This window comes from Takifugu flavidus, chromosome 16 (genome assembly GCF_003711565.1).
Source record: "Takifugu flavidus isolate HTHZ2018 chromosome 16, ASM371156v2, whole genome shotgun sequence".
NCBI lineage: Eukaryota > Metazoa > Chordata > Actinopteri > Tetraodontiformes > Tetraodontidae > Takifugu > Takifugu flavidus.
In genome coordinates, this window is record NC_079535.1 from 7,813,039 (window position 1) to 7,837,266 (window position 24,228).

General features: G+C 45.1%; 1 protein-coding gene across 4 annotated transcripts; it reads left to right on the plus strand.

Annotated features, from left to right (window-relative positions):
* On the plus strand, positions 1-11,410 carry rpap1 (RNA polymerase II associated protein 1). Of its 4 annotated transcripts, none has more exons than XM_057059137.1 (27): positions 1-136; positions 941-1,132; positions 1,209-1,357; positions 1,460-1,552; positions 1,649-1,805; positions 1,903-2,049; positions 2,296-2,517; positions 3,494-3,609; positions 3,706-3,804; positions 3,919-4,020; positions 4,089-4,256; positions 4,367-4,546; positions 4,646-4,780; positions 5,289-5,459; positions 5,572-5,729; positions 5,941-6,111; positions 6,193-6,388; positions 6,469-6,578; positions 6,662-6,857; positions 7,004-7,150; positions 7,270-7,412; positions 7,565-7,994; positions 8,065-8,183; positions 8,262-8,493; positions 8,576-8,752; positions 9,289-9,345; positions 11,074-11,410. In XM_057059137.1, the coding sequence occupies exons 2-27, from the start codon at positions 946-948 to the stop codon at positions 11,221-11,223; spliced, it is 4,212 nt and encodes a 1,403-aa protein (XP_056915117.1). In that variant the 5' UTR covers positions 1-136; positions 941-945; the 3' UTR covers positions 11,224-11,410. The 4 variants fall into 4 exon arrangements, 3 of the variants coding, with proteins under 3 accessions (XP_056915117.1, XP_056915116.1, XP_056915118.1); XM_057059136.1 differs by lacking the exon at positions 1-136 and adding an exon at positions 341-562; XM_057059138.1 differs by lacking the exon at positions 1-136 and adding an exon at positions 353-378.
* The last annotated feature ends 12,818 nt before the right edge of the window (positions 11,411-24,228 follow it).

Here is a 24,228-nt window from a genome sequence, read left to right on the forward strand (position 1 = left end):
GTCAACTATTGTAGGCGATCAGTTAATAGAAGCCGCCGGGTTGGTGTCAAAAGCGTGCCGGGGTGTTTCCAGACGCGAGGGCGCTGTCCACAGTCCTGAAGAGGACAGGAAGTATAACTGCGAGGTGTACTTTAAGGTACGACGTCATCCACGCAATAATAATGATTAAAAAAAACAAGATTAGGCCTGGAACCCCCCTAAACCACCATGTAATATTCGATTTTCAATAAAGATTTTTTTTTTTAAAAAAAGAAACGCCCCATTCAATTCGTCCCATGTGCAACATTTTGTTACAGCTTTTATTTTGAAGGCCAAACTTTGCGTCACATTAAAAGTCTTCCGTGTGCACCCACGAGTGTTTTGCGGAATTACCGGAAGGTTAGCTAAACATTTCCAATGTACGATTAAAGATTATAAAATGTGTTGTAATAAGCAACGCTTTTATCGCTTGGAACAACTATAATTTATTTGCACAGTTGGACATTTGAGACGAACGTTTATTTCAGAGTCGGAGCGGATGTAGCGAAACTTCAACAACATCACACGTGAAAAGAGAAAAGCAGTATGTAAAGCTTTAGCTAACGTTAGCTGTGTTTCTATTAGTCATATATACTTCTGTTTTTCTAAATTTCCCCATAGAATCCCCTACAGTATTGTTAAACCACGACGGTTTTCACGATCAACCCAGATAAAATACTTTAAGCGGTTGAAAAACGTGTCAGTAGGTTGGATTCCTATGTAGTTAGTTGAGGGGCCATCATAACCATTTTTCTAAATAATCTGACCACAAAAATGTTTGATACGTATTTTAATTCTAATTAGGCGTTGGTGCACACATTAGTAGTTTGATTTCAAGTGTGTAGACACGCAACTGCATTGTGAAATATATGATAAAGTTATTCCCACCAGGAGTACTCAGGCTATCATATTGTGTCTTTAGGAAGGATGTTGCGGCGCCCCCAGCCAGCAGACTCTGAGGAAGACCTCCTAAGAGAGCAGCAGCAGTTTCTGACCTCTGGTGCCCCGGCTGCAGCCACAGTGGTCCGGAGACCCGACAAGAGGAGAGGGGAGGAAGGTGGAGGAGTAAAGGGGAAGGATGATGCACAAGACAGGGATGTTGTCACCATTGAGGGTAAAGAGTTCTGTTTGCATTTGGAAAAAAGGATTAACATTGTAGCTCCGAGATTCACCTTTCACACTGCCTGTAGATCTTCCCGACCAACTGCCGTCTTTAACACCAGCCCCCCCGAAGAAGTCTCGTTTTAAAGCCAACCGCGTCACCTTTGAGGATGAGGATGTGGAGGAGAGGCTGGACAGACATGACAGTCACATCAGCGCAGTTCTGTCTAAGATCGTTGTAAGTGCTGAGCGTGGTGATGTCATGTTGACATGACTGCCATTAATATTTCTTTGTTTTTCGTGGTTACATTAATGGATGTGCAACACTACTCGTACCAAGGAAAGAGACACCAGTTGTACACCGATATCTCTACCAGCACTGACCGGAATGCCCTTCCCTAAAGTACTGCACCGTTCTGAAACTGACTGTCAGGTAATTCAGTCATTTCAATCTTCCAGAAATAATTTAGTAAGCTTAAAATATCAGGGAGAGTTTGATCATTTAAAATGCCTGTATCGTTCCAAACAGGGGCCACATTCTTTGTCCAGAGGGAAGAAGAGTATCTTTGCACGTCAGATTGCAGCTCAGAGACTTAAGGAGGGAGCAGCGTCTGTGTGCACCCCTGAAACTGTCCAGATGTGCGACAGCAGCATGGAAACAGATCAGTGTCGTGCTGCGGATGACCGTGAGTTGGCATGTTTGAATGTTTCTTCTGTTTTTGTCAAAGTTTCCCTCTATTTTATCAGTACAGCTCTTATTTTACTCTCCAATTGCTGCCTCAGGACCAAGGTTGGTGTCTGGACAGGGGCTTGTGGACCCTGATAGTACAGGAGAGACCCAGAGGATCCACAGAGAGAACCAGGCCAAGCTCCAGGGAATGTCCCAGTCTGAGATTCTAGATGAGCAGAAGAAGCTACTGTCTCAGCTTGGTAGTTTTTGTTTCAAATACCTTTGTATCATCAATTATTTATTTAGTTGCACGGAATTTTCAGTCAATTGATGGTTTTATTGACCACTTGAAACTCAATCATCACACCGATGGTATTTTTCATTATTTTATCTTTGTGTTAAACTGAAGATAAGATCTATGTTGTGTTTTTTCCACCAGTAAAGGGCGATGAAACCTTATATGTTGATACCAGTGCTTATATAACATGATTATTTCTGCTTCCTAGATCCAAGGCTGGTGAAGTTTATTAGATCTCAAAAGGCTCAGAGTGTCCCATCCTCTACCTCCCCCTCCGAACTGCCCCGGGGCGGAAGCAGCCGGGAAAACATTCCTCTCGAAAACGTGAGCAAACAGTCAGACTCCCTCAGTGCTGCTCCGGAGCCTCAAGAAGTGACGATGGAAGGGGAGGGGGAAGAAGAAGGGGTGCCACGGCCACCTGCTGTGATGGGTATGACGGATTCTTTTATTCCTTGCCAGTTCTTCCGGGCGTTTGGCCGAGTGATTCATTTTTTAAATGTATCCCTGCTGCCCAAACTGTCAAAATAAATGTGCGCGACTAATACAACCAACGCCTCTGGCTGCCCGTCAGCTTTTTTTCCTCCCTTCACTCCGGCCTTTATCTCAATGCTTTCTGATCCCGCTCATGTCCCCGCTCTCCCAAAGATCCATTCTCTAATTGTGTAACCCGTGCAGAATGCTTCTGGTGCATGGCTGGAATCCAGGCGTTATGCTGACTTCACTTTGTGTGATTAGCAGAGAGGCCCGAGCGGGCCAGCAGAAGCCACTCCGTGCAATTAAAACTCTGGAGAGGAGTCAAAGAAAACTCCCTGACCTGGTTACGTCGTTGCTAATGGATCATATGAAGACGGACTTTGCTGTCATTAGGACACATTTTTCAATAGAAAATGAAACAACTTGTTGATTGGAGAATTAATAGACTTTTTAAAGAGCCTTTTAAACTGTATTTAAGAAGATAAAGTTCTGATCTACATTATGCTGTTGAGTTTTTCTCAGAAGTTTTGGAAGACACCAGTTTAGAATGGTTGGGTCACTGTTCCTGATTAGTGGCCAGCATTGTCTGAATTGATGCGACATGGTTGGTTTCAGTGCAGCTCACTTCTACTGTTATAATGAATGCGTCTGGAGATCCGCTTCTTACTTTGCAGCTTTCACATCTTTCCTGCTGGCTAAATATGATTTATAGTCCTCCCAGTTACACCGCAGTACAGTGACACGCACCAGATTTTTCAGTGTGCAGCAAATATTACTGAAACAATAATGTCAGCGTTTGTTCAGGTGATGCTTCTGCTTTTATACGAAGAAGAAAATCCTCTCCCTAACCCTCCCTAGGCACACAAGGCACATAGTCACTGTGGTCTTGTTTTTGATCCTCTGTGTGTGTGTTTGTGTGCGTGCGAATGCAGAGGAGGTTCTGCCGGTGAGGCCTCAGAAGGAGTGGGTACACATGGATAAGGTGGAGCCAGAGAAGCTGGAGTGGATGAGAGATTTACCAGCGCCCAGAAAAAAGGGAACCAAGAAGGTAGAGAACAAAAAAACAAGGTTTTACTCATTCTCTCTGGGTTTGTGGCCAGTCAGGTCAGAAGATTAGCTAAAGCAAACTGTGGTGTCCTTGTAGGCAATGCAAGCTCGGTTTAATTTCGCAGGAACTCTGATACCCCCTAATGAGGATCTGCCCACCCACTTAGGCCTGCACCATCACGGAGAGGAGCCTGAGGTCAGAAGAGATGTTTAGCACTTTAATTACTGTAAGCTGCAAACAAGCGGCTAATGTGCAGAGCTTAGTTCCTGCAGCCTTATTTGTAATTCCTGATTTTTGTTGTTGCTGCAGCGTGCAGGTTATTCCCTGCAGGAACTCTTCATGCTGTCTCGCAGTCAGTTCAACCAGCAGAGGATGTTGGCCCTCAGCACTCTGGCCAACATCCTGTCAAAGGTACACCCAAACACCTGCCAGGTCACCGTGCCGTATGTTCCAGGTCACTCATCTTCATCACCCTGTAGGCACGTGCAGAGGGTTACACCTCTGTTCTGAAAGGCAGCGTTCTGTCCGTGCTGCTGGACGCAGGCCTGCTCTTCCTGCTGCGCTTTGCCCTTGACGACAGCGTGGAGGGGGTGATGTCCGCAGCGGTGCATGCTCTCAGGGCCTTTCTTGTGTGTGCGGAGGATGAAGTAAGGCCACTCCCACCTGACTTTATGGTTTTTTTTAATCTTTATAATTACAATGCTTTTGGTTTTCCTGAAAGAAATATCTTGCGTTTGTGCCAAATGTGTCCCTTCAGGAGTGTTTGGACAGCACCTTCTCCTGGTTTCGGGGTCTGGCGTCCTTCCCTCTGCTACCCTCTGCTCAGGATGATGAAGATGAGGAGGATGAGGGGGTGCCGGAAAATATAAGGGAGAGCGCAAAGGAGAGGGAAGCGAGGAAGAGCGATTATGATGTGGCCAGGCAGGATGTTGTGAAGGCAAAGACAGAAAAGTTCCCCTGAGATATATTGTGTTTCACCCCCCCCCGTGAGGATGCTCTACAGATGAAGGTCGAATGAATTCTGTCCATGTTTCAGGGCTTGCTGAAGATGAAACTGCTCCCCAGGCTACGTTACATCCTGGAGGTGGTCCGGCCTTCTCCTCGAGTTGTCCAGGACGTTCTGGAGATCCTGACTCGTATTGCGAGGCACTCCTCCTCATCTGCCACTCAGGTAGTTACGTATTTGTTAGGACTTATATGAGATTACTAGCGGGAATTTGAGATGTCACAGTTGTAACATTTACACAAATTCACTCCAATAAATCTGTGCAACCCAGCAGATTCACTCACTGCAACTTGTCTGCAAATGTGACCACAACAGGATACAGACAAAAATCCCAACCTAAGGCCAGGACAGATGGTTCCCTGATGTTCTGGATGGAATTACTGATATTGTGGCCCAGTAAACATAAGCCACTAATCATTTCTTCATCTAAAAAGCTCACCAGAAGTGTGGCTGAAATACAAAGACAGGCAAAGATTAGTGACAGGCTGCCATCGGAAGATCTTGAACAAGATTAGAACCTCAGATATTTAATTGCTGTATCACTTTCCTTTTCTTTTTAAATATTTGTTGAATCCTTTGAAATATTGAACCTTGAGATTTTTTCCCCCCAGATTTCATGTGCACTTTACTGGCTTTATTTACTTTTACTGGCTTTATATCTTTATTACTTTAGGTTCTAGATTGTCCTCGTTTAATGGAGACGTTGTTGTCAGAGTTCTTTCCGACTTCCTGGACTGCACCATCTCTGACTCCCCGCCAGTCTGCCTATGGACTCCCTCTGGCCAGCGCCATGAAGCTGTTGAGAGTGGTGGCGACCTCTGGCAGACACGCCTGTGCCAGACTGGTGAGTTCAGAAGTACTTCGAGGACTCCCAGTCAGTGGATTCAGACTATTTATTTTGGAAAGGTTGTAGTCATGGTTCAATTATTTGTCTGCCTTCTGTCTTCCCTCCCTAGTTAAACTCTTTTGGAGTGACTGAGCGTCTGTCTCATGTGTTGAGCATCGAGCCCAGCGAGCTGCTCCTGGAGGAGTCGGAGGCCGTCAGGATCACTGCTGAGGCCTACAGGCTGTGGGCTGTAGCAGCTGGATATGGGCAGGCCTGCAAATTATTCATGTCAGTATACGTATACAGTACAAGCTGGTCGCCAGATGCAGAGGATTCCTAAACAAACTGCAAATTATCTTGTTTTAAAAAATCGTAAAATATTTTCATCACAGTAGCAAAGCTTGCGCTGAGTCTTGTGAGTCACTTGACATTGTCCAGATCTAAAATATGCTGCTTTGTTCCTGACTTTTATCTCCATCTTGTCATTATCCTCTCCTAGAGAACTGTATCCCAGCTTAGCCAAGTCCTTGCAGTCAGTTCACAGGGTCCTGGACTCCTCAAACCCTCTGCTGCCCCTGCAGATCCAGCGGGTTCAGGCTCTCCTTTCTCTGCTCACCCAGGTCACAAACACTGCCGGCTGCCACCAGGAGCTGCAGACCAGCATGGTCAGGTAGGGCTCGGGGTGGTAGCTCATGAAATGGAAAAAAATCCCCCCACAATTTCCTCCTTTTATTTGTATTTTCTCTCTCAGCTCACAGGGTCACGAGTGCCCCCCACCCCCACCCGTGTCCTGGGGTCACATCACTGGGTTGCAGCCATCACTGTTGGGGCATTTGAAAGGTTTTGTGAAGAATCTTGATAATCCGCTTCAGAAAGAAAGCAGCCTGGCGGTCATCCCGACCTACCTGGCCTACTTACATGCTTACTACCAACAGCTGTCCAAACAGGTACCAGCTTCTGTTGTGTGCTGTGAAATAAGAAAGATCTTGTTAAGTGAAGGTTTTTCCAAAATTATTATGGTCCACAGAGCTGTTTTAAGCCAGTAGAGACACTGCAGGAACTAGAACTGCTGACATCTGACGTTCTCCGTCCTCTGATCTCCCATCATGCTGTTCAAGCTCTGATCAAGAACCTAAAGTAAGTCTGAAACACACCATAATGAGTTTTGTGGATTGTATAATGTCAACACACCTATTGATTTTTTTATTTATTTTTGCAAGATCATCGTCAGTTGTGTGTAACGCCCAGTCATCCCATGTGAGCCATGAAACCATCCCCAGCCTGCCTGGTTTGGCCTGTCATGGATGGAGGGATCATCCAGGGCTGGTTGCTTCCAGCTCTCCCTTTCCGCTCCTCACAGGACTTGGCTTTCTACTAGATACAATCATGGACATCCATAAAGGACTATGCTGCAAGGCAGGTTTTCATGCTCTGTCGCACACGTCACCAGTCGTGTTTCTCAATTTCACACACATTAATGTGTATTTTGCTGCCACCTCCTGGTGACTTGCGGTTTTACCACCTGCCTGTATTTATCTTCTTTGCCTCTTGTCTGTTCCCAGTTCGCTGATCTCCTGCTGTCAGAACCCGTGACCGGTTACCTGCGCAGTTGCAGTCAGGCCACGCCGACCCTGGTTCTCGGCCGAGCCTGGCTCCTCCGTCACGAGCACTATCTTCTCTACCTGCTGCTTCGGCTGGCGCACAGATTAGTAGGCCTTCTCTTTTGACATTTTTTTCAGCCACATCCTGTGCTGATGTTTAGTTTACTAAAAGAATGCACGAGAGCTTTGTGGGAATTCAGGGCTTTCATTTTTTTGTCCCTTCTCAGGTTCCAGTCGAACCACAAATAGCCAAGCACGCCTCGTTGTATCACCAGGTGGCGCTGGTTTTGTTACCGTGGTTATTGCCTGGCAGTGAATCCATGGCACATGAGCTGTTTTCCACCATCGTCTTCAGCAAGGATTTTATATCGTGAGTTCAGTTTAATGTCAATTTGGACAGAAGCAAAGAAAAATCATTTTAAAATAATTTTTTAAAGATTTAATTTTATTGAGTTTGATGGAAGAGGCCAGTGCCATTGAGTTGGTACTAATTTACTCTTTCCATCTGTCCTCCCCCCACAGGGAGGGACACAGTGGTGGGCCTGAGGCTGTAGAGCTGGGGGAACTCAAACTTCAGGAGCAAACAGAGCACACGTCTCCTTCTCTCCAGACAGTGGGAGCTCTGTTGCGTGACGCGTGCGTCCAGCTTCCGTCCATACAAGGATGCTTCCTCACTCACCTGGCTCATTTGGAGCCATCCGTGCTGACGTCCCGGGACGCTCTGCTGGGCCGCAGCCCATGGGTCAAATCCCACCTCCTCCCTGAGCTCACCGGCCCCATCCTGCCATCTGACTGGCCTTTCCTCCCACTGGTGAGCCTCTACGAGCAGACGGGCGTGTCTGGCAGTGGAGGCTTGGAAGTGGAGGCGCTTCCGCAGGGCGCACTGCAGTCTGTGACCCACTGTCTGCAGTGGCTGCTGGTGCTGGAGGTCTGGAGAGAGGAGGCACTAAAGGTACGGAAACAAGTAGAGTCCGTTTGTTTAAGAAAAATTGTGATATATTAGAATACTTGTCATCTTTCAGGTGGTCCCGCCTGTCGCCAAGCTCGCCCGCCTGTCCTGTGTGTTCCTGTGTTCCAGTGACTTGTTTCTTGAGAGGCCTGTCCAGAAACTGACCTGGGGCTTGTTCCGACTTCTCACCAGGTCTAAAAAATGTTTGCCCTCCTCCTACCAGTTCAGACAGAGAAATTAAAATCTATTTTAATCATATTCCTTTTCCAGGCAGTCCAGGCTAGACTCTTTGGACCTTAATGTTCCTCCTCCAGGCCTGGCCTCGTTTCAGGACTTGTACCTCGCGCTCCTGACCCAGTACGAAGCCGTGTCTTTCGGAGACCGGCTGTTTGGCTGCTGGCTCCTTCTGCCGCTGCAGAGGCGTTACAGCGCCACCATGAAGCTGGCTGTGTTCGGAGAGCACGTGGGGATGCTGAGGTCACTGGGGGTCACGATTGAACAGGTAACAATGATGATTTTCTGTCTCCGTGTTCGTGAGATAAATACTCATATAAGAAGACATTTATTTGTGTCTCCACATTAAGCTCTCCATCCCAATCGAACGGTTCACCTCTCCTGCTGAGGACTCCCTCCCTTTACTCCGCCTCTACTTTCGTTCTTTAGTAACGGGGACGCTGGCACCTCGCCGGTGTCCGGTGCTGTACGTGGTCGCCTTGTCTCACGTCAACGCCTTCATATTCTCTCAGGATGCTGCAGCCCAGGTACATCACATTGCAGTTTGTAGTCTAAAAGTAAATGGACATGTGGCTGTCACTTCGAGGAGTCTGTTAGTAATTTCCTGAAGGCTTAAGAAAAAACTTTTTCATATCAAGTCGGTGCTTTGTGGGTTTTTTTATTAGCCCCAATTTCAGGCAAGTACACGAAACAATTTAGTGAAACCAGAAGGTGTAGACAGATATTTGGAGACAGTTGTCAGAAGTTTTCTGTGTGTTTTTATGGTTCACACGAATGCAATTTTGTGCCAAGTAATGAACTCATTGGATGTAAATAAAGTCTATAAAACCAATTCTCATGTTAGTGATTATCCATGCTAAACAGATTTTCAGTCTCACTCCCCTTTATAGGCTGAGATCGGGTTTGTGGACCTTTCCTATGAAAGGACTTTAGAGCAGTTAGTATTAAAAAATACACATTTTCATTTATATATATACTTAAACACAAGTAATCAGTCCTTTTGTGGTATTTAAGAATCAGTCACATAAAGAAATGTACTTTAAATTACCTCATTTTTTTCCAGGAAGTTGAAACGGCTCGACGGAGTATGCTGAGGAAAATCTACTCCCTGACTGATGAGGTACCTCACATTTTCTTCACTCTCTTCTTTCCTCGTAGTTTTTGTCATTCAATATTTATGTTAGTAGGAAACAGCCATGCATCAGCATTATTTCTACAGATTCTGACTGATAACAGATGCACACAGGCAGCATTTGATGAAAGAAAAGCTGGTAACCATCATCCAGCCATCCGTCACCTGTGCTCTGTTATTCCCTGCTCTTCTCTAAACTTTTCCCATGAATCTTGCCTAGATTATTTCACAAAACACAGCAGCCCCCCCACATTGAATGCCGAGCAGCATGTCACCGCAGTTGGCTTCCTTGTTTGTGGCCATGGGGAGGAAAATGTGTTGCGCAAATTTTTCATCTCGCCAGATGAAAGTGGGGGTGAACTGTGGGAAAATTGTCAAACTCATCAAGTACGTTCCCACCACAAAGCGTCCAGATTACGTGTGGAAACATTTTATAAACCATTCCAGGATCTACCCCAGATACAGGCCCTGCTCACACTGAGCCGTCGGGATGCTTTATGGCAGTGCTTCTCAATTATTTCGTTACGCCCCCCCCCAGGAAGAAGAAAACATTTTGCGCCCCCCCCCCGGCCGTGACTATAATTAGTATCATTTGTCTATGAAATGTTATAAGTACACCTCTGCATAGCATGTATCTTATAATATTAAAGAAAACAAAAAAAGAAAGGAATATAGACCAAAGCGGGATGATTGTGCCAATATTCGGCACGTTTTGCCAAAAAAACTCAAGCGGCTGATCAGCGTGACTGGGGTGTAATGTCTTAAGTGACGCCTTCATTTATTTGGCTTCATGCTGTCCTGCCAACATTTTTAGACACAGTAAACAACCGGTCTTCCTCGTCTCCCACCGTAGTCGCAGTGAAGCCAAGCGCTATAAGGCTTCGTCATATTTCCTCGTCTTAGCTTTCGGAGAACTTTCGTTTGTCTCATTATCTCCGTCTCTCTCCGCCTTCTTTTCATCACTGTTAAGTATTTTGGTGGTTGTTCACTGCACTTCCTATCTCTTGCTTGTGGTGTGTGCGCGGATGTGCAATACACTTTATTCTAGTACGGCAAAAAAAAAAAAAACACATGTCTCCGGGTCACACGCGCACCCCTGGCATCGCACCGCGCCCCCCCAGGGGGGCGCGCCCACATTTGAGAAGCGCTGCTTTATGGCATCCATGGCGCTAAAGCCAGCTTGTCTTTACGCCTTTCTTCAGCAGGACGAGCGCAGCAACTGTCCGCAGCGTGATTGTAAGTCTGCGACGCGGGAGCGCCCTGCGGCTGCTGTCCCAGGTTGCCGGCCTGCTCCCAGTCCTGCACGCTAACGAGCAGGCTGAGACTGAGGCAGCAGGTCTCCTCTAGTCTTTGTGCCACTTGAAAGGACCAAGCTTGACGGAGATCATTCTGTTTTCCCACCACTTGTAAACAAAGGAAGAGCAGAGCTGAGAGAATTATGGCGGATCAACTCATCGTGTTACCACAGATCGTAAAGCTTTCTGGAGGTTGTTGATTTTATCTGACGACTGCTCTTTAAATCTCCCTGCTGATGGCACTCAACAAACCCCAGAGCCTTGTTACGTGGATCTTTTTTTTCTTTTTTTTCAGCCAGATATAAAAGAATCTATAACTAACCAGTAATCCTGGAGTTTTAGTTATTGGGTGAGAGTAACGGGCCTCAAAAGTCTTCCCTCCACTTTTGTACCTTTTTTCACCCCCTTCTGTTCCCCCCAGGTGTTGAAAACCCACCTGCTGCTCTTCCGTCTGCCACAGCGGCACTCGGAGTTTGGCTTCGATGTGTACGACCAGCTGCCTCCCATCAGGGCCAAACGGCTGGAGAACATCCTCCAAACGCAGGAAAGCTCCAGTGACCAAAGAGACTGAAGGCAGGACTGGAACAAAAGCTGGGACAAAGAGAGGAGGGTGCAGGGGTCGGGGGGGAGTGAGACACTGAGTTTTTAGTAGAAAATGAGTCTCATAAGACTTTTTATCAATAAAAAAACAAGCTTTGGGCAGCTCTCAATAAAATCAAAGCAGTGGAAATGTCCCTAAGCTTGAAACCTAAACTAAAGCACAGTTTCTGACAGTTCCCTCACATCACAGAAATCCAGCATTTTGGTTGCTGGTGCAGCACTCCTCTCTGCCTCTAGTATTCTTGCTGCACCTTTTTTGTGGAAGAAAACTCCCATTTATGTTTCGACAACTGGAGATGGAGAGGAAAGATGTGCTTCGTATGTCCAATCTTCTGGCACGGCCTCATGATCAGGATGTGTCAGCGACGCCTTAGAAGGGAAATAAGTGCCATAAAAATGATCATCCAAACAGCTGTTATTAATTTGAAAGGGTGCTCAGATTCAAGGTAAATGTGTTTTAATAGCTTGCGGACAGAGTTGATGGAGGTATGACCTGCACTGAGTTCCCTTTTTTTGTTACAAGCAACATAACAGAAACCAGAGAGGATATAAATGTGTCGGTGGAACCACAACGGAAGACTCTGAAACGGCCTGAAAACGCTGCACTAAACTTCAGTTAAAGATGTGGTTCGCCAAAAAACCTGCAGCTTCACACTCTTGGGTGACAAGTCGAGTTGCTGGGAGTTGAACCTGCAGGACATTTGCCCTCCGAATTTGCTCTTGAAGCAGACGCATGCCGTGCTGTTTCACACCAAACTTCTATTTTGTGCCCATTTAAGATAACACGAGTGGTGCCGAACGGTTTCTGCTGCTGTCGGGCACTGAAACGGGTCCCAGGTGATTCAGTTCACCCAGTCTGACTTCTACAGGACACAGATCCCCGTGTTGCCTCCCGCTTCAGATTCCGTGACGGTTGCAGCAACGTGGGAAAAGGCTGTGGAGGATGAATCGGTTTGATCCTTTTGCGTCGCCAACTGTGTCGTGGAAGGGCCGAGCAAATCCCCCACGGCAACCGTCACCACGATCCAAATCGAGAAGAAATCTGATCTGAAGAATGTCAAAGATGTGAAGTGAAAGCTGGGTTTTTATCAGCCGCTCTAATATCGCCACTCCTGGAACAACCAATCTTTCTGGATGACGGGAGGATATTTAAGCTGTCGGCATCCGTGTGAGCGATGCGCTGCTGATGCCGATCTGAGCGAAGACGCTGTTTTATTGGTCGCTCAAACACTTTTCTTTCAGCACTGAAACGGTAATCTGACACACCTGATGATATACGTCAGTTATCAGGAGTTCCGCTCCACTCGTCTCTGGGTGCTGTGGAACACCGTCCGCTCCTCATCTGGATCCTATCTGTTGTCATTAGTGGGGAAAAGGGCCAAAATGTTTCTGTGCAAAATCTGTGAAGGGCTTCATCGTGCACGGCGTCCCCTCAGCCAACAGCAACATCGAACACTAGCCTGACCTCGACCCTGCAGCCGTAAATGTACATTTTTCGTCCGTAGTTTGACAAAGATAAACTGTTTCAAAATTCAGCTTTATTGCCTCTGGCTCGACAAAGCCCAAACAACAGCCATAAAAGTGCTCCTCTCCCCAACAGTAATGATCACAACATTGAAGACAAACAATCAGACAGCAGTCTGGCTGTGTGCTGCAGCTGTGCTCACACCAGAGGCCAAACCTGGACCTGAAACTGGAAGGGGAAGACACAGGTGAATTTAATCACTGGACAAGGCTGCAAATCTGGGTGACTGGAGGGGGGGGGGTCTTGTTAATCGAATATAAAACACAATCTGCACCAGAAGCGTTTACAGCTTTCGTCAGGGACCCTCACCTGGGAGGAAATGCTGCCAGAAAGGCTTCTCTGGGGTAGTTTTAGCAGTTCCAGTAAAAACCATAGAGGACTCTTTAAATCCTCTTTTATAAAATCCTGTTCTGGGGGCAAGAAAGAGACTTTTTGACTTCTGCTTTAAACTTTGGTAAAAGTTACACGGGAAAGTTGTTGCCGCGGCATTTTAATACACTGATTTCTTTTGTCTGGGCTTAAACAAATCACTTTAATGTGAGATGTGTAGGGTAGATGAATAATTAATACCCTTATCCCTGTCTGAACACAGCCAACTATTTATATCGTTAGGACTCGGTATTCAAGATCGACGTTTCAAATGAAGAAAGGAAAGACGGAGGCGCCTCTTTGAACGGCTAATGATGTTAACAGGGTGCTAACGGATCAGGCTGACACAAGCGCCCTTTATGTGTGAGCACATGCCTGCACAAACAACAATGGCGTCCTTATCTGCACGTATAGATAATGTCGTTATAATAACCTTGAGATCAGAACCATAAACTTTAAGCATATTTCTTTATCTTTTCACATCAATGGAATTTAGATGAAAGGAGCACGTCCTCTCGTGGTTTGTGCACTTCAACCCCAAAGGGATTCAAACCCCAGACCATTCTGGGTCTGAGTTTGCGGCGATCTGGTGCTGCTTAGGTGGTGGTGGTGGTGGTGCGGGGGTCGTCGTCATATTAACTCTTAAAATCCCCGTGGACAGATTATTTCAGTTCAAGATGGAGGCAGGACGATAAAAGAGATCCTCTTTGAAGATCAGAGCAGCCGTCTGACTGTAATTCTCCCACTTCACCAGAGAACGATGCTGTCCGGACAGCCGTCCGTCTCCCGGCTCTGTCCTTCCAAAGTGGGTGACATGCAGGCGCTTAAGTGGACTGAATGAGTATCACCAGATCCTAATGCCATTAGGAGCAGTTGTAATTCACTGAAACTGATTGCATTAGAGGCTGGACGCCGCGATCTCACGACGTCCTGCTAACAAAGGCTGCCTTCAGGCCAGAGCGATTCCGACGGCTCCCTGAAAAACAAGAGCAGAGGGACACAAATCTGACTTTAAAGATGGAGTTGGTGGAAAACTTTTTTTTAAAGGTTGGGTGTGTGTGTGAGTGTGTGCGCGTGCACTTTGATAATCCAGCCTCATTTGTGTTGGATGTAAATGAGCTGCATGTATTTAAAAAAAAAAAAAAAAAACATCATGAAGGTTGTATCAATTAAAATAGATTTTTGCGCTTGATGAGCCCGATCGACCCCGAACAAAGTGAATATATTAATGATGCAAGTGTTAACATCAGCACGTGGGCTCTCTTTATTGTTTAAAGATGATATAATCTCATTATATAATCTTATTTCAAATAAAGAAGAGACTACCCTGTCACATTTAAACGCCGAGGCCAACTGGCCACCCAGTCCCCCCCCCGACCCCAACACAGCCGACGGACTTTGCTGAAGTGCGTCATCTCCTGCCGCGTTGCCTCTCTGTAGTTTTGGGTCGTATGAAATATTTAACGGCGGCCTAACGAGAGCCATGTCGGGCCGGGCTGGGCTGGTGGGAGATGAAAGCTGCTGCGTTTGCTTGCACGAAAGGGAGCGTTTGGAATTCAGCAGGCCACTCTTTCAAAGCCCCCTTCAAGTGAGGAGGGACGGGAACTCAATAGAAATCCAGTTGTTTTGGTATTTTTTTATTTTTTTTATTTCACCTAAAGCACGCCGTGAATTCCTCCGCTTCTGGATCCCTGCTGGTGTGGATGGTCGCAGGCTGTGGTCCGACACACACTTGGGTTGTGCTTCTAATGTGTTAATCATTGTCTAATGTGAGAGTCAAGCGAGCGCATGACAGGTTGAACTTTTAACTTCTCTGGTTTAGCCGCATTGATTGAAGAGCAACGCTGTTTTGTTGGGCTTTCTAATGCAGCCAGAGAGCCTCGGTTCCAGATTACACCTCCATTTAATGCAAGGGTGAGTTGAGATTAAAAAATATAATACAGTTATATACATTTAGCCATGTTGCCGAGGATGATGGGTTATTTGAAAAGTGCAGCTGACATGAGCGCGCGTGATCTGAATACAACTCAAATCACAAACCCTGCAGCTCCAGAATATCTGAATGCAGCATGTGCTGAATAAATAAAATCGCAACTGGCAGCCATTTGTACTTGTTTTTAAAAAAGCATCCAGAAGACTGCGAGCCTTGCTAGTTCCCTAGTCTGGTCTTTTATTATATTTTAGGAGGAGTTCTGGCTCATTATTGGGGCGTTGTGTTCTACATTATTCCTCTGAATCTCGTAACATGCTGACAATATTAAAGTGACTCGTGGGACTACAAAGTCTTCATCTTCCATCTGCATGGAAAAAGGTGGAAATACAAATGTTAACTTGCGTTTTTTTTCCATTGCAGCCATTAGTTAAACGGGGGTCAGGGTTGAGGTCAGCTGCCTAATTAATCTGACTCCAGAACAATTTGTCTGGATGCACTTAAAGCCCATTAAAAATGTCAATAATAAAGAGATCACACAGGAGCTTTTATCTCTCCAGTTCTTTGGAGGGATGTAACAGGGACACACATCTCACATTTCTATCTTTATGGGGGCTTTTATAGACATAATACCTTATTCAGTGCCCTACTCCAACCATAACCATCCCAATTAACCCCATAACCTCGACCTAAACCCAATTCTAACCTCACCCTTAAAACCAGTCATAAACCTCTTTTGAAGTTGTGGGGCCCAGCAAAAATGCACCCACCTCAAACTTAGAATTAAGATTTTGGTAGTCATTATGTAACAATTGTCAAAGCACACACTCTCTTTCAAAAGCAGAGTGAATGTCGGCATGATTTATTCAAAATGCCTGCGAACAGATCACAGATTGTACACAGTCAGTAGGTATCCAAGGTTACGTAGTAGGTCACTTTATAAGGTCAAACTCCCTCCATCCGGAACATTTCCTGAACATTTCCTAGAAATCCAATCAGAACTTTTTGAGTTTTTTTTCTAAAAGTCAGACAGAGGGACGCCGGCTGTCATATATCTGGTTATGGAGGCAAAAATGATTTTCCTGGGGATCAAGGAGCACCAGGTTGCCAAAGTGGCAGGAAATAACCTGGAGAATTTTCCAGTGCAGGATTTCAGAGGCCAGGATTAATCAAAGCAACATGCCGGATGCCTGTAAGGTCCTGCTGAGCTGCACAAGGACTGAACCACCACAGCATTCAGAAAGGAGCATTGTGGTGTTCAATGGATGACTTTTTTTTTAGTAAAAATTCTTTTTTTTCTTTGAGAGATTTTGAGTTTAATGATCTCGAGTTCCACACATGCCGAACCTGAGAGCAAATCAGACGACTGAAAGAAACCTCCCAGGAACCCTGACACTCCACATACCGCCTCTATCAGAGCAGGATTTCAGTCTGATGTTGTACCTTGGCATCCCTCACTGGAAGCTTTTCCTCCTCCATGATCCATACCTGCCGGGGGCTTTGCATTGTTGTGACAACGCTCACAAAGAGGACCAGATTACAGTATGTCAGGCATGTGCTGGACGGCACTTCCATGGCTCTCTCTTAATCCCTCACATCCAGCTGCCGTCCTCCGTCACGTTACTCCTCGGTTCTTCGGTGCGTCTCATCATGTCGGTGCATACGTGTTTGTTCTGAGGTTTTGGAGATAAGAGAGTCAGAGGACTGCTGCTGGGACCAGAACTTCCGAAGGACATTAATAAAAGTCTGTGTGACAGTCTCCTCTTTGATATAGCTGAACGTGCTGAAAGTTCCAAATATGCGCCAAGAGTGGGAACAAAAGAAATGGCTGCGCGCCGCCTGTCTGCTGGCCGCACCAGCGTCCCTCGGGATGGTTGTGACTCCAGACAGGAAGGCTTTTCTGAGAGCCACAGCTCTGACAACATGACGAAACGTTTTCTTTAATATTGCGGGGGGTTTTTTGTGTCCCCATCTGCAACACACACTCAGAAAAAATGCACCCTGGCCAACATGAGTGACGCTCAGGCCCTCCAGAGAGCTCAGAAGTCCAGGCTCGGCGTGGCCGCAGTGCTCTGTTTGGTGAATGGTGCTGGAATTATAATTTATAAAGAGTTTTGTTGGGTTTTTAGGCACTGAGAGCTGTTAGCTGATAAAAGCATAGTTTGAGTCATGATGCATTTTTTTATTCACTTACATTATCCATCGATTACTTCATGTGAATAAAGCCTTTGAGTTTTACAGCTCTGGACCGGCTCCCTTGGACTGCTGTGTGAAATGTTAATTTTTGCTGATACCAGTGAAGAGTGTTATTTATAGAAAGCTTATGACGACTGCAGAATGTCAGGAATATCATCTGGAATGTGCACACAGATTTTTAGTGGCCTGAATTTGAGAAAGAGGGTGAATTTGTCTTCCCGACTTTCTCATTTCCCATTCTTCATTTCCTGTTCAGTCGCTGTATCGATTTCCTCCTTCACTGGGTTATAATGAGAGTTATATCTATAAAAAGCTACACTTTCACTGGGATCATAATGTATACAAAACACATATGATGTCCTGGGAATTTGTTGGCTACAGCACAAGTTACTGGGTGAGAGAATACAGATTGGAAAAAATGTTAAGAAGCGACAGTCACGTAACTCTAATTGTGTGTGTGTGTGTGTGTGTGTGTGTGTGTGTAGACCACACCAGCCCAAAACCATCCTTCAAGTTTTGATGTATGCTTTGCGTATGTGATCCGGGACAAGCACCCATAAAAATATCTGTCCACAAATGACCTCCGTTGTCAGCGCAGCCTGAGCGGAAGAGGTGGGAGGAAGTTCCTGTGGTTCCTCCCGCGGTCGTCTGAGGACAAGCAGATGTTGATATCATCGCCGATTCGCGGCTGATATTGTCCAAATTGATGCCTATCCAAATGATTTTTGCCTTCACTTCTCATGAGTAGAAATGTCCCAAGAATGCAGCACTTTTCCCAGGGTTCTTCTTCCTTCCAGAAATTCCAAAGTTGTAATGAAATCAACCATCCTCCAAAAATCAATGAGCTGCAGAACAAAATCCAGCCCATAGCAACACAGGCAAAACTGGGTGTCTCCTCATACCCACCAGCCTGGAGGTTGGATGAGCTCTGCCGTTGGGGAAGGTAAAATACCCGACCCTTAGTGTATCTAGGCGAAACATAACTCCCGTGATGCAGAAGCAAGTCCACATGTTGAGCTGAGTCCAGATATTTGTTGCATGTCGACATATTTGTTTTCATATTTGCTTTTTTATCCTCTCCTCCTGGCCGTATTTCACCATCTGGTCTAAAGTGAGGACGCTGCCCCAAATTTGGATGTAAGCATCAAAGTTGGATTTGTGGTTGTGATTTAAAATATGATCCTAATCCAGGTTTGGGAGGCGCTGGATGGAGACATGAATCAGCCTCTGATTTCATTTTTCCACTTTGATTTTTTGCGTTTAAGCAGTTATTTATTTTTTGGATACGGCTTTAAAGCGGCGTTTCAGCAGCGAAGCTGATTGGATTGAAAATATGTTTATTTCCTGCGCCTGTGTCATTGTTAGATATGCAGACTGTGACGACCTCTCAGGGCTCTCAGATTAAATTGAGATCCGTGCCAAGAAGGTGTCCCATGCGCAGACTCACACCAGCGCTGTTTAACACCCACCTACTCCTCATACTCAAGCGGGACTTTGTCATCTCTCACACTCCCACCTTCTCCTGCAGCCCATAGATCAGCGGGCTGGGAGGTGACACTCTCTCCAAATAAGGGTCCCTGTTTTCATCCTGGATTTTGACGTGTTTGATCCTGTTTCTTTAATTTGACAGTTTAATTACGGTTCTATGAGGAATTGCCAGAAACTTTTGCCGGATCGCTGTGTTTACTGTGACTCTTGGGTTCGCTGTAACAATGCTTTCACACGGAGCCGCGGTGGCAGGTGTTTATCGGACAGTAAAGATGCCAGATGGACAAAAAGCAGCAGTTGCTACCAGTGGAAATACAGGCTACTTGTTGCTTCTGGAGGATTCCAGCCAGCCTTGAGTCTGTCCACGACAATTAAGAAGAATCCTCACCTAAAGATGCTAATTAAAGCCATGTCGTTGCTATTAAAAAGGATTTTTAACCTTTTCACCTTTCGACAGCCCTCTAAAAATGTACTTTTGTCTTGTCCTTTTAATCCATTATTAACTGGCGTCAGTTGTTATGTCATATTTGTCTGACAGTTCTTTATCAGTATATTTATATGCAGAGGTATTCCGAGCCAGAGACGCAGCCGGCCATCAATCTGGGAGCAGGAGCCGTCACTACTGCGTCCAGCGTCCAATGTGCAAGGACTTAGACTTAGACTTAGTCTTAAATGCACCTCTCCCTCTGTCCAGCATTATTTCATTTACCTTTTGGTCAAAGGTCAGGCAGAATGCACGGGGGCATATCAGGTCTAGTTCAAGTGTTTACATGCAGCAGTCCTTTAACTTTTAACTGCATTATCAACTTAAGTCTAATTTACCACTATATGTCTATAAACAGGCACAGATTTGCACTGTCGGCAATGATATGTCCCTTTAAAAGCTGCTACCTCCAACACTTCTGTGAAAGCTATACGTCTAAACATCCCAAGATATTTTAATCACTACATTTGGCCAAATGCCAACAGCCGTTCCTGTAGACTCTCTATCTAATCCTTAAAGTAGCTGTTTTTCCAAAGTTAAGTCACTGGCTGACCTGTAAACTCATTCACTCTCCTTCAGATTTGGTTTATTTTATTGGCCAGTGCAGCTGGCACCAAATGTTGAAATCAGGATTTCAACAGAGAACAAAAGAAACGAGCCAACTAAGAAGGGTGGTCAAAGATCTTGCATGAAAGAAGCAGCCACTGGCTAGTGTTGGGCTGCTAAATGTGACACACGCCTTGGTCTTCTGAAAGCCCCTTTAAGAGACATCGGACAGCATTGCCAATTTAGGCAGAGATCGGAACCCCTGGTCCTTTTCGTTAACTGATTTGCGACCATTTGTCCCTCTTTGATCCTTGGTTCAGACTTCAGGTCCTCTAAATCCTGGCCACCCTCTTCAGTTTAGCCAAATGCAAAACCACCACTTAAAGATTTTAGGCTGCAACGACTCAGTTTTCCACTTTTATAGGCGGCTTTCTGATCCAAATTCTACAAAAGTTCAATATACGAAACAATCACAATAATGGTTCATCACATTTCATCAGCTCAAAAAAACAAAATGCTTGGAGCGGCTTCAAAGAGCTTCAAACCTTGAAGACGCTTTAATCACTTCTGACAGACACAGAAGATGTTCCCATGAATGCTGTGTGCCAGCAGCCCTGGATTAAGGGTTAAGGCAGGTGGAGATCAAACATCAGGTAAATATAAAGCAGAGATCGAAACTGGCAAGTGGAGAAATGTCCATGTCAGGGTAAATCCAAAAAAACCAAGATGTTCCTCACATCTTTGTTCACACTTGTGCCAACATGCTTTCACACAGTAGCGGCTGATCCACTTAACATCCTTCTCCCTGCAGAAAAGCACAGAGCGACTTCAGATGGACACTAACATCCTTTCCCCTTTGATTTAGCACCGAGCTACTGAAATCACACTTTAATATTCAGTTTTTAAAGTTTCCACTATATGTGCTTGGATGTTCCACTGACACATTGTTCATTGTCATTCAGGCTAATCAGACTATCTGAATGTTAATCCTTTCATATATTCTCTGCTTTGTACAGAGGAACCAAAGCCAAGTTATTCTGGCTAAAGTGGCTTAATTATATGTGCCTCTCCAAAGTGCATCATTGACACAGTAATCGTTGCAGATTGCAGAGGTTCGCACAGGTCAGTGGGTCTAATTGACCCGTTTTATATAATGATAATTATCTCCCTGAACAGCAGCCACTCCTCTTTGTCGGCGGAGGGGGCAGGGTGGAAAATTCAATTTCGTTAGAATGTGCCATTTAACAGCGAAAAGGCCACTTCACGGTCTCCATTTTGAGTGGAAAAAGTGGTGAGAAAAACCTTTGGAGCAGTGAGAGCTGAGCTGTGGCTAACAGAAACAGATGTAGTGATGCAAAACTACATTTTTGGGTTGGTTTTCACCCATTCAAAGGACAAAATGTGATTAGAAGCACAGCCTATATGAAAGTGGTGAGAGCACAGAACCTCCTGGTATTCTGATGGGTGGTCTGTGTTGCTTAAATGTGTGTTTGGAGACCAACATATGTGTTGTTGCTAATTGCCAGGCCCGGAGGAAAACAAGGCACTTTGGTTGAGTGTAAACCCTCACTCACAGTTGTTAACAACGGTGGGCATGAGTGGGGAAAAATGTGTTTCCACTTAACTGATTTTCATACTTTCATATTAAAGAATTTCTGTTTTTAAGACCTTTTCAGTTTTCAACTCCTCACACTTACTCCTTTGTCAGGTATGAGTCACTGGATACGATCTGTTAAAGTTGGCATGTTTGTCCGCCAAATCGGTGCTTTTTTCCCCCCAAGTTAATCAAAATTTGCAAGATCATCTCTTGGGAGTCTGAACGCTGCCGACGATGGTTGCTCGGGGTTTGAAGTGTGTGTCACACCCAGTAATACAAGTCTCAAACTCCCAGAATGATAAAAACCATTGGACGAGCCTCTTGGAACAGAGGTGAAACCATCCCCTCTTATTAAAGAAGACAATTGGCTCAGGAACAACACAAGTTCCACGCAATTCTCTTTAAATGCTTTCTGACTGCAGGATCTGCAGCCTTCTGGCCACAGTCATGTCATCACCTTCATCAGCTATCAGGTCCTCTTGCACGCTCGGGCTGATTGTGCTTTGACGCGAAACTCCTCTGATATCGCTTCCCGGCGTTCCTGGCGTTTGTTGCGAACACTCGATTGCAACGATCTCGGTGACGACTCTGGCCGTCCAGATGACTTTGTGGAGGTTTAAGTAAGTTCACCCTCAACCAAGGAGAAAGGTAAAACAATAGAGCTGTTCCATGGGACCAAAATCCTGAGTGATTTAGTAAAATCCACGCAAAAAAGAACTGATTCCTACATTAACTTGTTCCCACTTCCATTTACTACCCTAAACACTCATTTTATGCAACTTAAAGGTAGTTGATTTTTATTCAGTGCTGACTGCAAAATAATACTGCACTGAACGGCCCATCTGCAGGGAATGTGTGCGACGGGATGACCTGGCTGTGAAGAGGACGAGGAGTCCTCAGGCATTCCACTGATCACCTCGAGATAAATTCTACAAATTCAGCCCACTATCATCCAGGTTAAACCACCCAGTGCTTGTTCAAATGTTCTGAAAGGGAGGGAGCTTAAATTATTGCTTTAGAGGCAGTAGGACGGGCATAGCTTTGGTTGGTTATCTTGCATTCTTTATGCCATTATTTATGACAGCTGTATTGTTCTATTACGTAAAAACCAGAAAAAATGTTTCCCTGAAAAATCCCCAGCACATCCATTACATTTTAACATTCGCTGTTTTTTTAGCTGGTATTGCTTCTCTTGGTCACTGGGTTCCAGTTGAACCTCCTGCTGCTGCTGTCTGTGCATGGAAAGGATGGGCCGTGAAACAGGCTGATGATTTACATCTCATTTGCATACAAAGTAGAGGCTAGTCTCATTAAACTCACCCGCTTCCTGCCAGCATGGTTAAACCAGGGAGGACTTCCAGGATTTCACCTGGAACTTCCAAGTCCGGATACTGCAGAGTGTTCAGGCCCATGGCCCACGGAGTCAAGAAGGACTGGATTCCATTTAAGCCTTTTAGTTCTAACAGAAGAAGATGGATTCCTGGTGTGACACGCTGATATTACATTTCACGTCTGTGGATACTCTGAGGCTGTTCCTGCAATAATGAAAACAAATGGTCCTTTAAGAAGCAGGAAGTAAAATTAGTTTGAGTAGGAGTTCTGTTGGCCTCATTTATTATAATTAAGTTGGTTATCATTGCAAGTTTTATCTGGGTTCGAGCAGAGTAAATAAATCGTGCGGAGAAGAATGCTAATGCGCGACCAACGCTAAGCAATGAGATATGAACAATGGGAGCGCAGAATCAGCAAATGGCACAAAAGGGAGAATGTGTCATGGCCAAATTCTGCACATCACTGTAGATGGGAAGGAGAAAAAAGAATGAACTTTTACTTTGAACCCGATTTCCTGCTAGTTTCCTGAGGACGACACAGACGTGATGATGACTGATGGTTGGAGATTGTTTGGTTGGTCCATCTTTTGGTCAAAGTCTGGTCATTGTCAGAATGTTTGTCATATAAAAAATAGGAGTTTTTATTTATATAGGGCATTTCTGGAAGTTCAAAGCCATTTTAGATTAAAAAAAAGTCATTGAAGGAAAATGTATAATATAACTTTAAATGCGATCATGAAATTTAATCTAAAAGGAGAATAAATTAAGAAAATGCCAGTTATCACGATAATATACTGGTGTATACTGTATACTTTTTTTATACTGCTTTTTCCCCAAATGTGGGTAGATCAGAGTCCTCAAAGTCTGAGGTCCAGACAGCAAAGTGAAACCGTTGTTCCTCCAGGTTCTGGGTTTGAAATAGGTGGGCTTTGAAATTCACACATCTTCTGATGGGGACCCAGTGGAGGTTCTGCAGTTGCTCTTCAGTGAGGGCTGATTTTTATCTGCTGCCTCCCAGACTCAGAATGTTGTTTGTTTTTCAGCTCAGCAGCGTTCTGACATTTCTCCAAACATGTTTTGTTCCCTTGAAAAGCTACTACAGAGACATAATTGGCAAAGATGAGCCTGTCAGCACTGATGTAAATCTGTTACATGAAGGTTATTAAGCTAAAGTGAGTCTGCAGAAAACTCCGTGCACACACGGTCCATTAGACCCACATACAGACCAGCTACATGATTTGAGTTCCCGTGTGACACCTACACACAGTACGGCAGGCAGACGCATGCCCATACGAACAGATGAGGAGGAATTCATAAAACTAAAAAGAAGTCCCAAATAAATACATGGAAAACTCTCTAAAAGCACATGCTGGAATAGATTAAAATCATGATCACATCACTAAAAACTCTCCTGGCCTGCTGGAAGTGACAAAATTAATCAAGAACACAGCTGTGAGATTCAGCTCAAATATTGTGGTTGCACGTGGCGGGTGGGATGTTTAATAACGAC

What these genes read in the sequence shown, in the direction of transcription:
- rpap1 (XM_057059137.1), top strand. Translation starts at nt 946, where the DNA reads ATGTTGCGGCGCCCCCAGCCAGCAGACTCTGAGGAAGACCTCCTAAGA. An exon ending in ACGGCCACCTGCTGTGATGG is followed by an intron (nt 2,518 to 3,493) that starts GTATGACGGATT and finishes GTGCGAATGCAG; the next exon opens with AGGAGGTTCTGCCGGTGAGG. An exon ending in TTCAGCAAGGATTTTATATC is followed by an intron (nt 7,413 to 7,564) that starts GTGAGTTCAGTT and finishes CTCCCCCCACAG; the next exon opens with GGAGGGACACAGTGGTGGGC.